The sequence below is a fragment of the Cololabis saira genome, chromosome 3, assembly GCF_033807715.1.
Source record: "Cololabis saira isolate AMF1-May2022 chromosome 3, fColSai1.1, whole genome shotgun sequence".
Lineage (NCBI taxonomy): Eukaryota > Metazoa > Chordata > Actinopteri > Beloniformes > Belonidae > Cololabis > Cololabis saira.
The window spans coordinates 48,891,772-48,906,557 of record NC_084589.1 but is presented as its reverse complement, the minus strand read 5'-3'; the positions used below and the strand labels follow the sequence as shown (position 1 = coordinate 48,906,557).

The 14,786-nt window shown below is 39.7% G+C and overlaps 1 protein-coding gene and 1 pseudogene across 1 annotated transcript; both read right to left on the bottom strand.

The window, feature by feature from the left end:
• Positions 1 to 6,932: 6,932 nt before the first annotated feature.
• Positions 6,933 to 8,088, bottom strand: LOC133440443 (gastrula zinc finger protein XlCGF8.2DB-like). Its single transcript, XM_061717702.1, has one exon. The coding sequence runs from the start codon at positions 7,939 to 7,941 to the stop codon at positions 7,228 to 7,230; it is 714 nt and encodes a 237-aa protein (XP_061573686.1). The 5' UTR covers positions 7,942 to 8,088; the 3' UTR covers positions 6,933 to 7,227.
• A 531-nt stretch (positions 8,089 to 8,619) lies between these two features.
• Positions 8,620 to 14,638, bottom strand: LOC133440738 (zinc finger protein 239-like; annotated as a pseudogene).
• Between the last annotated feature and the right edge of the window lie 148 nt (positions 14,639 to 14,786).

Below are 14,786 nucleotides of genomic sequence, written 5' to 3'. Positions count from 1 at the left end.
AATGGTCGTGAAAATACGGTAGTATATTTGAAAACAAGTGCATTACTCTGTGTGACCATTAGGCGGCACTGTGACTGTACTCTTGTGTTACTGCGTTGGTATCGAGACAGTTGAAAAATAAAGTTGTTGTTCTAGAAATGGCTTCTTCCGCGTCATAAATAATGATCTAACTACAAGTCCTGCATATGAACTCCTATATGAGCATCCTCCAACCATCACGTTTTTTGCCAGTGTCATCTCACATCTTACACTGTGACCTGCATCTTTTCTACAAAATAAACGATTAAGTCTAAAGCATGAAATTTGAACGGTAAAGTCGCATTTTAGTAACAGTAACTTAGTAACATGCCTCCCAATTTATTAAAAATGACTCTGGAGATATGATACCAAAAGCTCTTATTGTGTAGAAAACATTTCAACCAGTTCCTTTTTTAGGTTTCCATTAATAAAATCTAAATCTATAGCTTGCAGGCCTCCATCTTTGAATTCTTTGGTCAGTTCAGTTTTCCTAAAGTAATTCATTTTCTTTCTCCAGATTTAATCAAAGTTAACCCGATTAATCTTTTTGATTACATTATTGGGAATAGACAACGAGTTTGCTGGATAAATACATCTGGAGAGACTTTCCATTTTGGTTAAGAAGATACGACCTAATAAACTGATGTCTCTTAATAACCAGGAGTTAAGTTTGGTTTGGCATTCATTAATTACCCTCCACACATTTTTATTTTCACGTTCTGCTGAATCTTTAGAGATGGAAATGCCAAGATATTTGACAACAGACTTTATAGTAATAGGCATGTTTTACATAGTATTTTTATAGACTATATTTATATGGATATTGTGTAGATATAATAATAGCAATAATGTAAATTCATAGAGTTATAAAGGGGTAGGAACTAGGAAAAAGTGTAGACTTCTTCCTACTCCTTTTTTCCAACATATGTGAATATGAAGATGTTATGTGTATTTTTTATATACATGTTCGAAATAAAAATTCATCCATTCATTCATTGATAAAGTGTGAAATATCAGTCTGGTCCAGAGTGTGAATGGAGCATGAAAGGCAGCACCAAGTAAACAGAACAACAAGTTAGTTCGGGATGTTTCCGAATCCCACATCAGCAGCTGCTTGAGCTGGGGAGTTTCCCATTTAGTTGGTTTGCTTCATCACCACGGCTTTTAACTGGAAACAAAGGGATCTTGTAGGAGTCATACTCATGTGTTCATTCATTCAACTTTCCAGGGTTACGTACCGACTCTGTGGAGTCTGATTTCAGGTTTCCAGGCGAGGTCCAACAGTCTGCGCTGACGGTCGAGCTCTTCTTCATACTCCAAGATGCTTTTTTCAAACACTGACAATATTTCTACAGCAGCTGCTGTTAGTCGCTGACCGATAAACTCTCTCAGATGATTCACCTTAGACATTGTTGAAGAGGAAAAAGAAAGGAAACAACAGAACCGTCCTCTCCTTCTTCTTCTCTAGGTTTAATGGCGGATCACAACCAACGTTATTAGGTTCTACCGCCACCTGCTGTACCGGAGTGTGTAACATCAGGATCATTATTACACCAGGTTACAGTCTAACTTAAAGGGGGGAAAAAGGAAATACCTAAATAAAATAAGATAACCACATTTAAATATTATTATCTATCCCTGCATCTTTAAGAAAGACAAGGATTTCCTTATAACAATCCCTCATCACCTCACTCCTCCCTAATAACCTACTAAACTCCATTCCCGTCCCAGCTCGTACATCCTGTCTCTTAAAGCGTTCCTTTCTACCTCATACTTGCCACATTTAAGAATCACATGCTCTACATTCTCTGTGACATCACACTCATCACATTTATCAGACACGGACTTTGACATTAAATACAGAGTTGATTTTAAACTAGTATGACCTAATCTTAATCTAGAAATGATGACTTCCTCTCTCCTACACTTTCCTTTGAAAACCTTCACGTTAATTGACTTCTGTATGTTATAAAAATGTCTCCCTTTTACACCGTTGTCCCACACCTTCTGCCATGAATCCCTCACTGCCTTTCTAATTCATGATTTTGCTTCACCTTTACCAAAAGGAATTTCCATAATTACCTCACTACTCAATTTCAATGCTCTTTTAGCAATATTGTCTGCTTTCTCATTGCCATCAACACCCATGTGGGCAGGAACCCAACAAAACTGCACAGTAATTCCAGTTCTGCATAACCTCCACAATACCATTAATATTTCCAACACTAGATCTTCTCTTGTTGTTTTATTTGAAGTCAAACTTTGAAGGGCTGCAGTGGAGTCTGAACAAATGACATAGTTCCTTCTCGCAGTTACAGTCAGTATTTCATTTACCAACGAAAGTAATTAGAACAAAATGCATACAACATTCTTTTCATCACTGGTTTACTACGACTTCTGTCATTTAGCAGACGCTTTTATCCAAAGTGATTTACATCGGAGAAAACAACACAAGCAAGAAGGTTTAGAAAGAGTTTTATTTTTTCTGACACAATGAGAGCTGACACAATTTATATGATAAGCTTCTGATTGTTAATATCAATATATAAAAGAAAAATATTTTTTAATTCATGTGTTGTTTATTATTTGTCATAAAACATTTATGTTGTTAAGAAACTTTTATTGCAATGGGCTTTAAAATAATACACATGGTAAGTCTTTGAGACATTAAAACATTAAAATATCCAACTTAGTTGAGTTCAGCGCTTCCAGTCGGTGGATTTATTATTGACGTGCACATGCAGGACTCATGAGTCACCGTTTGGCATTAAAATAAAAAAGTAAGTTAAGTCAGAGGGAAGGTAAACTTCGGATGGTACGACCAGAGGGAACACAGGGAAGGAAATGAGGATCAATTAACATGATTTTGGTCGAGGCCGGTTCTAGGGGGGGGCAGGGGTGGGCTGTGCCCACCCAAACGTGCTTCCTGCCCACCCAATCAAATTATGGGGATCATTTATTTTTTTCTAATTTTATTTTTTTTATATATATATATATATATAAAAATATCACAAAATATCTGTACCGTTTCAGTTTGCCTGGGCACTGCGCATCATTTTTAGACACAACAATGAACGCATACCGCAAAAGTTGTGTCTCGGAGACGTGAGGTGTTCAGAACGGCAGACACACTGAAAGCTGATTTATGGTTCCGCGTTACACCAACGCAGAGACCCCGGCGTAGGGGACGCGGCGACCCGCACCGTTCTTGCGCGTTACCGCGTAACCTACGGCGTAAGGCTGATTTACGGTTCTGCGTTACACCAACGCAGAGCGGTGCGCGTCGCCGCGTCCCCGAGACGCCTCTCTCCATCCAGGCGAGGGCGGAGAGCGCCGGTGCGGGTGGCGGTGCTGCGGTGCCGAGCAGGCTCTGGAGCCGCCAGCCTGCCGCGGGACCTTTTAAATCGACGCAGAGCCTAAAATACATAAAATAAATACACCCTCAACAGGGCACAAGCCAGTGTCCTGTTTGTGCCTCGCACAGCAGGTGTCGTACCAAAAAGTGATTGCCTGCCAGAATCTCCCCTGAAAATGGGTCTTTTTACCTGGATTGAAGGCTAAATACAATTAATAAAAGGTTGTTTCTACCTAAATATGATTTGATCTCATTCTTGAGCTTCATAATAGACTAGACTCAACTAGAGCTCACAGGATTGCTTTTAACTCTTTTAAAGGACCATTACAACACAAAATAGGCATTTTCACCTGCCAAAAATTGATTGAAGGCAAAATACAGTTAATGAAAAGTTGTTTCTGCCTAAATATGACTTGATCTCATTCTTGAGCTTCATAATCTGAAAATCTGACGTTTTAGCGCTCTCGTTCAACGGGCTGCTGTGCGCGCTCCCGCGGCCACAAATCAGAAGAAATCAGATTCTGGCAGACAGTCACTTTTTGGCACAACACCGGTGTTCTGCCATTTTTTGCTGCTTTGCCAAAAAAATGCTCCCTAATGGTTTTCTACCTTTGTAGAGCTACAATTTTACTTTGTTTTACTCCCTAAACCACTTCCTTTCCTCCCAAGTGGTCCTTGTCTCTTGCCAGGTCCTCATTGTAAATAAGAATGTTCTTAATGACCTGCCTGGTTAAATAAAGGCGAATGACTGAATGAATAGCAAATAAAGTGATAGAATTGTTTGTTTTTTTTCTCTTTATCGTATAATGTTCACAAAGTGTAATGAAATTCATGTCATGGGTCGTGTATTTTGAAGGATCAAATACTCAACATCCCATATTATCCATGTTACATCGTGCAAGAAATGATTGGCGGGGCAATCAAACTTTGAAAATTGACTGTGCGCATGCGCAGAACCACAAAGTAGCATTTCTCGGCAGGTAGCAAGGATTGGCAGAACACCGGTCCCAAGCCCGAATGCAGAGGGTAGTGTCAGGAAGAGCAATTGGGTTATCATACTGTGGAGAAGATAGATGAACTGATATGATGATAGCATAGTTTTCAATGCATTTCAGGGGTTTGACCCCCCAAAATGTTTTCGCCCGCGCTGCGTTGCAGCATGGGCAGCGTCGCCCACCCTACATTTCAGTCTGCCCACCTTAGTGGGCCTCGCTAAATCCGGCCCTGATTTTGGTGTGAAATATATAGATATACAAGACACATTTAAAGCTGCAGTTTCCAACATTTAACCACTAGAGGGAATAAAGATCCCAAACTAACCCCCAAACTCAGAATGACGGTTCATTCATGCATGAATCACCCACAGGTTTTCTGCAGGGGTTTGAAGCCTCTTTTTCCTCGTATTGTGGCAGGTTGGAATTATATAAAGCAAGAAGTTTAAAGCGTAATTAGGGGCGTGGCCTTTTGATTGGCATTAATTTGTCCAACCTGTAAATAAATACTTTTTCTAAGATCTTAGAAAATGTTGGGAGTAAAGAATCAGGCCTGTAATTAGTGAATTGGTGTCTGTCTCCAGTTCTGTACAGTGGGATGACTTTTGCAGTTTTCATTTCATTAATTCTTTCAATCATTCAAAGTCCTCCATCCATTATCATATTACGATTTTTAATATTATTGTAATTATTATTACAAAAGTTCATCTCCACTCGTTGAGTTTGCACTTTGAAAGAGATGGAAAATGGACTGGTACCAAAAGCCAGGCTTGTTGCACAAGGTTTTGAGGAACTGCAAGTTTCTGCTACAGAAGGAATCTCCAACCTGTGCTTCAGTCTCTGAGGCTCCTTGTGGCAGGAAGTTATCAAAAACAATGGCAACTGCATTTGATGGACATAAAATCTGCTTCTTTCATGGACTAGAAATGTGGAGAGACATTTTCATTAAACCTTCTCCAGAGACCAACAGAGCAGATCATCTTTTTTTAACCCACATCAACTCCATGGTTCCTGACACAGTGGATTCCTATCAGTTTTCCTACCGTGCCAACAGATCAGTGGATGAAGCGATGGCTTCGGCTTCACTTCACCTTCCAACACCTGGACAGGATGAACACCTATGCACGGCTTCTGTCCCTGGATGTGTCATTTGATGAAGCCAAGACCAGTGAAATAACAATCTGAATCAAAATGACGTGATTGAGGAAGTTGAGGATAAAGGACAAAAGTGCATCTCCACTTTTCAACTTCATCTGATGACATTTCTCTTTCAACATTGTTTTCTGAGCTAAATGCTGGTTGTACTGATCACGTTGTACCAATAATCTGCATCACTGACAACTTTCCTCTTGTTAATGCACGAAAGTCATTTTTTATTTGTGTTTATATTATTATCATTAAGACAGATTGTTCACTCTTGGGTTTATGTTGAGCTTTTATAACTCACCACCAGGGGGCACTGCTGCTCTTTCTACATAGTGAGAGCGTAATATTCCAGAATTATAAACATGTCATCCATCTAAAATGAAAACTTAATTACATTTTTCATGATTATTTCTGACTAAATATGAGTTGAGGTAAAAAGACATTTACTTCTAAACGGATGTCTGATATAAAGGGGTTAAATCCAAAGTCTGTCCTCTTCCTGGAATCTGATCCCGATGATCCTCCCTCTTCTTCCTGCTCTCCAACCTGCAGATCTGCAGCTTCAACACGGATCTCAACATCAGCTTTATAATAAATCATATGTCAGACGAATTGTAAATCTAGTACAACTTGATTTTATACATGTGATTCAATAATAGTTAATTTCATATTATTTAAATAATATGAAAAACGTACACAGATATGTTGTAACTTTAGTTTATATAGTTACAATAACACAGCATGGATCATTTGAATTACATTGTTTTGACTTAGTTTGTCCCATGAATTATCACGATAATCTGATGTACGTGCAGCTCAGATTTTAAAATGCATAAAGCCTTTTACAGTTTTCAGCGAACTATGTATAACATCGCAATATATTGCAAAATTTGGATACCGCAATATCGTATTGTATCGTGACTCAAGTATCGTGATGTGTTTCCCACATCACACTCATTTCCTCATTCATTTGAAAACCAAATGTTCTTGTTTTCTAAATCAATAAAAACATTTTAAAAGGGAAATAAAAGCAAACCGTATCTGACTGCATTGACTTCTGAAATCTTCAAGGTTTTTTGTTTAATGCTGCAGATATTAATGTTTATAAAATGGTGACAGATGGTTGGCTGTTCTGTTTCTGACATGTTGATGGTTGCATTTCTTCTTTTGTCCTCATTTCTCTGAAGTTTCTTCATGTTTTTCAGAGGAACGTTGTAAAAACCGAACACGTAAATATATCAAACTTGGACTAACCTCTGAACGGAGTAGATGGAGAGAGTTTAACAACATGGAGCTGCAGATTAACTTTACAAAGAGAATGTGAGTGAAGAAGAAACAGACGGGAAAAAGGACGTGTGAGAGAGGCTTTGTATATGAACGAAATAAACGTTTAAAGAACCTTCAGCAAATACTAACAGCTCTTTATTTGCACCGTGGAGACGGCAAGTTACCAACAGCAACAAATAATACGATTTTAAGAAGGAACAGGGATTCAAACAAACTCAATGCAGAACTTTAAAAAAACAACCACATCGTTCCCTCTGCGTCAAGTTGACGGAGAAGCATAAATCCGGGTTGAACCTGCAACCCTTGTGGGGAGGGGATTAGGCTCATCAGCCACAGGAGGTGGTGGTTGGACTTCTACGGGTTCTTCTTCTGTGGGTCAGACAGGAGTGGACAGCTGCCCCCGGAGGACGACAACATGAGCTTCATTTGTCACGAGTCACCAGACTTCTCCTCCGGGTGATTTTTCATGTGACTCAGCAAATCAATTCTGCGGCTAAAACCTTTGTTACACGTTTTGCACAAATATGGCTTCTCGCCCGTGTGCGTGGTTACGTGCCGTTTAAGATTTGATGATTGAGTAAAGGTTTTTCCACAGGTGTTGCACAGGTACGGCCTTTCGCCGGTGTGGGTCCTCGAGTGAATCACCAGGTTGGAACGTTCTGTGTAACTTTTACCACATGTTTTGCAGATGTAGGGCTTCTCGCCCGTGTGCGTGTATATGTGCCGTTTAAGATCTGGTAATCTAGTAAAGGTTTTGTCGCACGTGTTGCACAGGTACGGCCTTTCGCCGGTGTGGATCTTCACGTGATCCATTAAATTACAACTTTTACTGAACTCTTTCCTGCAAGTGCTGCAAGAAAATACCTTCTTCCCTGTGTGGGTCCTGGTCAGCTTTGATTTACAGTTGCTGTCTGACGGGACAGCAGCATCTTCGTGGTCACTGTGTCGTCTCATTGGCTCCGGATCTGCAGTTTTACTGGAGTCTGAGCGTAAACTTTCAGTCCCTTCCTCATCTTTGTTTTGAGCTTCAGGAGAAGTGTGCAACAGCAGCTGGCCACAGTTTGGTCCTGGTTCACCATTTTCAACTTTCACATCAGCGACATTGACCAATGAGACATCCACCTCTACGTCCTCGTGCTTCATCTCCTGACCGCTGGAGTCTTCCTCCAGTTCTGTAGTCTGTGGATGCCCTGGTTCCTCCTGGTCCGGGCTGCAGCTCCTCTCCAGGTTTTCCAGGTGCTGGTCACTGAAAACCCCGTCCTCCTCCACCTTACAAACATTTTCTTGTGGGAGTTCTGGAATTACAAAAAGGGACAAAAAGATTTTAACAAGTCAAAGTTGATTGTTTGGTTGTATTTGTGAGGTTTAAACTTTGTCCTGAACCTTCGGTCTTCCCCTTCATCTATGTAGTATATTTGAAAACAAGTGCATTACTCTGTGTGACCATTAGGCGGCCATATTTTCACCAAATCTCTAGAAACTGGAATAATACCCAATGACCTCAACATTACCAAAGTAGTCCCTTTTTACAAATCTGGAGACCATAGTGTATTTAGAAACTACCTGCCCATTTCTGTTCTCCCATGTTTCTCAAAGATCCTGGAGAAATTGGTCTATAACAGAATGATGAAACATTTGCAGGACTGTAATATACTGTATAAACACCAATATGGATTTAGGAAAAATCATTCTACAGAAATGGCTTTACTTCAATTGGTTGATAAAATTTACACTGCAATCAATAATAATGAATACGCTTTGGGAATCTTTCTTGATTTATCCAAAGCTTTTGACACAGTTCATTTTGTTATTATTCTTCCACTATGGATTTGCTCTAAAAAAAGAGAAAATCTACACGGAGCCACTGTGATCTGCATCTTTTCTACAGAATAAAGGATTAAGTGTAAAGTGTGAAACATCAGTCTGGTCCAGAGTCTGAATGGAGCATGAAAGGCAGCACCAAGTAAACAGAACAACAAGTTAGTTCGGGATGTTTCCGAATCCCACATCAGCAGCTGCTTGAGCTGGGGAGTTTCCCATTTAGTTGGTTTGCTTCATCACCACGGCTTTTAACTGGAAACAAAGGGATCTTGTAGGAGTCATACTCATGTGTTCATTCATTCAACTTTCCAGGGTTACGTACCGACTCTGTGGAGTCTGATTTCAGGTTTCCAGGCGAGGTCCAACAGTCTGCGCTGACGGTCGAGCTCTTCTTCATACTCCAAGATGCTTTTTTCAAACACTGACAATATTTCTACAGCAGCTGCTGTTAGTCGCTGACCGATAAACTCTCTCAGATGATTCACCTTAGACATTGTTGAAGAGGAAAAAGAAAGGAAACAACAGAACCGTCCTCTCCTTCTTCTTCTCTAGGTTTAATGGCGGATCACAACCAACGTTATTAGGTTCTACCGCCACCTGCTGTACCGGAGTGTGTAACATCAGGATCATTATTACACCAGGTTACAGTCTAACTTAAAGGGGGGAAAAAGGAAATACCTAAATAAAATAAGATAACCACATTTAAATATTATTATCTATCCCTGCATCTTTAAGAAAGACAAGGATTTCCTTATAACAATCCCTCATCACCTCACTCCTCCCTAATAACCTACTAAACTCCATTCCCGTCCCAGCTCGTACATCCTGTCTCTTAAAGCGTTCCTTTCTACCTCATACTTGCCACATTTAAGAATCACATGCTCTACATTCTCTGTGACATCACACTCATCACATTTATCAGACACGGACTTTGACATTAAATACAGAGTTGATTTTAAACTAGTATGACCTAATCTTAATCTAGAAATGATGACTTCCTCTCTCCTACACTTTCCTTTGAAAACCTTCACGTTAATTGACTTCTGTATGTTATAAAAATGTCTCCCTTTTACACCGTTGTCCCACACCTTCTGCCATGAATCCCTCACTGCCTTTCTAATTCATGATTTTGCTTCACCTTTACCAAAAGGAATTTCCATAATTACCTCACTACTCAATTTCAATGCTCTTTTAGCAATATTGTCTGCTTTCTCATTGCCATCAACACCCATGTGGGCAGGAACCCAACAAAACTGCACAGTAATTCCAGTTCTGCATAACCTCCACAACACCATTAATATTTCCAACACTAGATCTTCTCTTGTTGTTTTATTTGAAGTCAAACTCTGAAGGGCTGCAGTGGAGTCTGAACAAATGACATAGTTCCTTCTCGCAGTTACAGTAAGTATTTCATTTACCAACGAAAGTAATTAGAACAAAATACATACATTTTTCATCACTGGTTTACTACGACTTCTGTCATTTAGCAGACGCTTTTATCCAAAGTGATTTACATCTGAGAAAACAACACAAGCAAGAAGGTTTAGAAAGAGTTTTATTTTTTCCGACACAATGAGAGCTGACGCAATTTATATGATAAGCTTCTGATTGTTAATATCAATATATAAAATAAAAATATTTTTTAATTCATGTGTTCTTTATTATTTGTCATAAAACATTTATGTTGTTAAGAAACTTTTATTGCAATGGGCTTCTAAATAATACATGGTAAGTCTTTGAGACATTAAAACATTTAAATATCAAACTGATCAAACTATCAAACTATCAAACTGATTTTGGTGTGAAATATATAGATATACAAGACACATTTAAAGCTGCAGTTTCCAACATTTAACCACTAGAGGGAATAAAGATCCCAAACTAACCCCCAAACTCAGAATGACGGTTCATTCATGCATGAATCACCCACAGGTTTTCTGCAGGGGTTTGAAGCCTCTTTTTCCTCGTATTGTGGCAGGTTGGATTTATATAAAGCAAGAAATTCAATCCGTAATTAGGGGCGTGGCCTTTTGATTGGCATTAATTTGTCCAACCTGTAAATAAATACTTTTTCTAAGATCTTAGAAAATGTTGGGAGTAAAGAATCAGGCCTGTAATTAGTGAATTGGTGTCTGTCTCCAGTTCTGTACAGTGGGATGACTTTTGCAGTTTTCATTTGTTTTTGGAAATGTCCCAGTTCTGAGCGACTGATTACAGCTGTATGTCAGTTAACAATCCATCAATAACCTTTTTGACTATTGTCATATCACCACAGTCAGTTGACACCTTGTTTTTACATTTACTTACAATATCTATGATTTCTCTCTCCTCCACAGCTGTGAGAAACATTGAATCTGGATTTCTACTTATTAATGTTTCCTTCCATCCATCAGCTGATCCAGGATCACACATTTTTCTGCCAGCTTTGGTCCAACACTCACAAAATACCTGTTAAAATGATTAACAACCTCATTCATATCATTAATGACTTCATCGTTATTGGTTAAATATTGTGGATAATTAGTCTGTCTTGAACTTTTCCTAATGGCATCATTCAATATATTCCAAATACCTTTAACGTTATTTTTAGTCCTTATTCATGAAGGAATTCATGTCTCTCTCCATGAAGGCAAGTGATCTCGGCTCTGAAACAGCAAAGTCCTCCCTCCATTATCATATTATTATTTTTATTATTGTTGTAATTATTATTACAAAAGTGCATCTCCACTCGTTGAGTTTGCACTTTGAAAGAGATGGAAAATGGACTGGTACCAAAAGCCAGGCTTGTTGCACAAGGTTTTGAGGAAGTGCAAGTTTCTGCTACAGAAGGAATCTCCAACCTGTGCTTCAGTCTCTGAGACTCCTTGTGGCAGGAAGTTATCAAAAACAATGGACACTGCATTTGATGGACATAAAATCTGCTTCTTTCATGGACTAGAAATGTGGAGAGACATTTTCATTAAACCTTCTCCAGAGACCAACAGAGCAGATCATCTTTTTTTAACCCACATCAACTCCATGGTTCCTGACACAGTGGATTCCTATCAGTTTTCCTACCGTGCCAACAGATCAGTGGATGAAGCGATGGCTTCGGCTTCACTTCACCTTCCAACACCTGGACAGGATGAACACCTATGCACGGCTTCTGTCCCTGGGTGTGTCATTTGATGAAGCCAAGACCAGTGAAATAACAAACTGGATCAAAATGACGTGATTGAGGAAGTTGAGGATAAAGGACAAAAGTGCATCTCCACTTTTCAACTTCATTTGATAACATTTCTCTTTCAACATTGTTTTCTGAGCTAAATGCTGGTTGTACTGATCACGCTGTACCAATAATCTGCGTCACTGAAAACTTTCCTCTTTTTGATGCACTGAAGTCTTTTTTTTATTTGTGTTTTTATTATTATTATGATAGATTGTTCACTCTTGGGTTTATGATGAGCTTTTATAACTCACCGCCAGGGGGCACTGCTGCTCTTTCTACATATGGATTGTGTAATATTCCAGAATTAACAAAAAAATAATTCATCCATCTAAAATGAAAACTTAATTACATTTTCATGATTATTTCTGACTACATATGAGTTGAGGTAAAAAGACATTTACTCCTAAACGGATGTCTGATATAAAAGGGTTAAATCCAAAGTCAGTCCTCTTCCTGGAATCTGATCCCGATGATCCTCCCTCTTCTTCCTGCTCTCCAACCTGCAGATCTGCAGCTTCAACACGGATCTCAACATCAGCTTTAGAATAAATCATGTGTCAGACGAGTTGTAAATCTAGTACAACTTGATTTTATACATGTGATTCAATAATATTGTTAATTTTATATTATGTAAATAATATGAAAAACGTACACAGATATGTTGTAACTTATAGTTACAATAACACAGCATGGATCATTTGAATTACATTGTTTTGACTTAGTTTGTCCCATGAATTACACGATAAACCAATGTACGCGCAGCTCAGATTTTAAAATGCTTAAACCCTTTTACAGTTTTCAGCGAACTGTGTATAACATCGCAATATATTGCAAAATTTGGATACCGCAAAGTCGTATTGTATCTTGACTCAAGTATCGTGATGTGTATCCCACATTACACTCATTTCCTCATTCATTTGAAAACCAAATGTTCTTGTTTTCTAAATCAATAAAAACATTTTAAAGGGGAAATAAAAGCAAATCGTATCTGACTGCAATGACTTCTGAAATCTTCAAGGTTTTTTGTTTAATGCTGCAGACATTAAAGTTTAGAAAATGGCGACAGATGGTTGTCTGTTCTGTTTCTGACGTGTTGATGGTTGCGTTTCTTCATTTGTCCTCGTTTCTCTGAAGTTTCTTCATGTTTTTCACAGGAACATGGTAAAAACTGAACATGTAAATATATCCAACTTGGACTAACCTCTGAACGGAGTAGATGGAGAGAGTTTAACAACATGGAGCTGCAGATTAACTTTACAAAGAGAATGTGAGTGAAGAAGAAACAGACGGGAAAAAGGACGTGTGAGAGAGGCTTTGTAGATGAACGAAATAAACTGTTAGTTTTAAAGAAACTTCAGCACTACTAACAGCTCTTTATTTGCACCGTGGAGACGGCAAGTTACCAACAGCAACAAATAACACAGTTTTAAGAAGGAACAGGGATTCAAACAAACTCAATGCAGAACTTTAAAAAAAAAACGACACAACCACATCATTCCCTCTGCGTCAAGTTGACGGAGAAGCATAAATCCGGGTTGAACCTGCAACCCTTGTGGGGAGGGGATTAGGCTCATCAGCCACAGGAGGTGGTGGTTGGACTTCTGTGGGTTCTTCTTCTGTGGGTCAGACAGGAGTGGACAGCTGCCCCCGGAGGACGACAACATGAGCTTCATTTGTCAAGAGTCACCAGACTTTTCCTCCGGGTGATTTTTCATGTGACTCAGCAAATCAATTCTGCGGCTAAAACCTTTGTAGCACGTCTTGCACAAATATCACTTCTCACCCGTGTGCGTGGTTATGTGGCTTTTAAGATTTGATGATTGAGTAAAGGTTTTTCCACAGGTGTTGCACAGGTACGGCCTTTCGCCAGTGTGGGTCTTCGAGTGATATATCAGGTGGTAACGTAGCCTGTAACTTTTTCCACATGTTTCGCAGATGTAGGGCTTCTCGCCCGTGTGCGTGGTTATGTGGCTTTTAAGATGTGATGATTTAGTAAAGTTTTTTCCGCAGGTGTTGCACAGGTACGGCCTTTCGCCCGTGTGGGTCCTCGAGTGAATCACCAGGTTGGAACGTTCTGTGTAACTTTTTCCACATGTTTCGCAGATGTAGGGCTTCTCGCCGGTGTGCGTGGTTATGTGGCTTTTAAGATTTGATAATGTAGTAAAGCTTTTGCCGCAGGTGTTGCACAGGTACGGCCTTTCACCAGTGTGGGTCCTCGAGTGAATCACCAGGCTGGAACGTAGCCTGTAACTTTTTCCACATGTTTTGCAGATGTAGGGCTTCTCGCCCGTGTGCGTGGTTATGTGGTCTTTAAGATGTGATGATTTAGTAAAGGTTTTTCCGCAGGTGTTGCACAGGTACGGCCTTTCGCCAGTGTGGATCTTCATGTGATCCATTAAAATACTACTACTGAACTCTTTCCTGCAAGTGCTTGAAGAAAATGTCTTCTTCCTCGTGTGGGTCCTGGTCAGCTTTGATTTACAGTTGCTGTCTGACGGGACAGCAGCATTTTCGTGGTCACCGTGTCTCATTGCCTCCGGATCTGCAGTTTTACTGGAGTCTGAGCGTAAACTTTCAGCCCCTTCCTCATCTTTGTTTTGAGCTTCAGGAGAAGTGTGCAACAGCAGCTGGCCACAGTTTGGTCCTGGTTCATCATTTTCAACTTTCACATCAGCGACATTGACCAATGAGACATCCACCTCTATGTCCTCGTGCTTCATCTCCTGACCGCTGGAGTCTTCCTCCAGTTCTGTAGTCTGTGGATGCCCTGGTTCCTCCTGGTCCGGGCTGCAGCTCCTCTCCAGGTTTTCGAGGTGCTGGTCACTGAAAACCCCGTCCTCCTCCACCTTACAAACATTTTCTTGTGGGAGTTCTGGAATTACAAAAATGGACAAAAAGATAGGATTTTAACAAGTCAAAAGTGCTTCCCAGTGTTGATTGTTTGGTTGTATTTGTGAGG

Excerpts from the sequence above, each read along its gene's own strand:
- LOC133440443 (XM_061717702.1), bottom strand. The coding sequence starts at position 7,941 with ATGAAGCACGAGGACGTAGAGGTGGATGTCTCATTGGTCAATGTCGCT.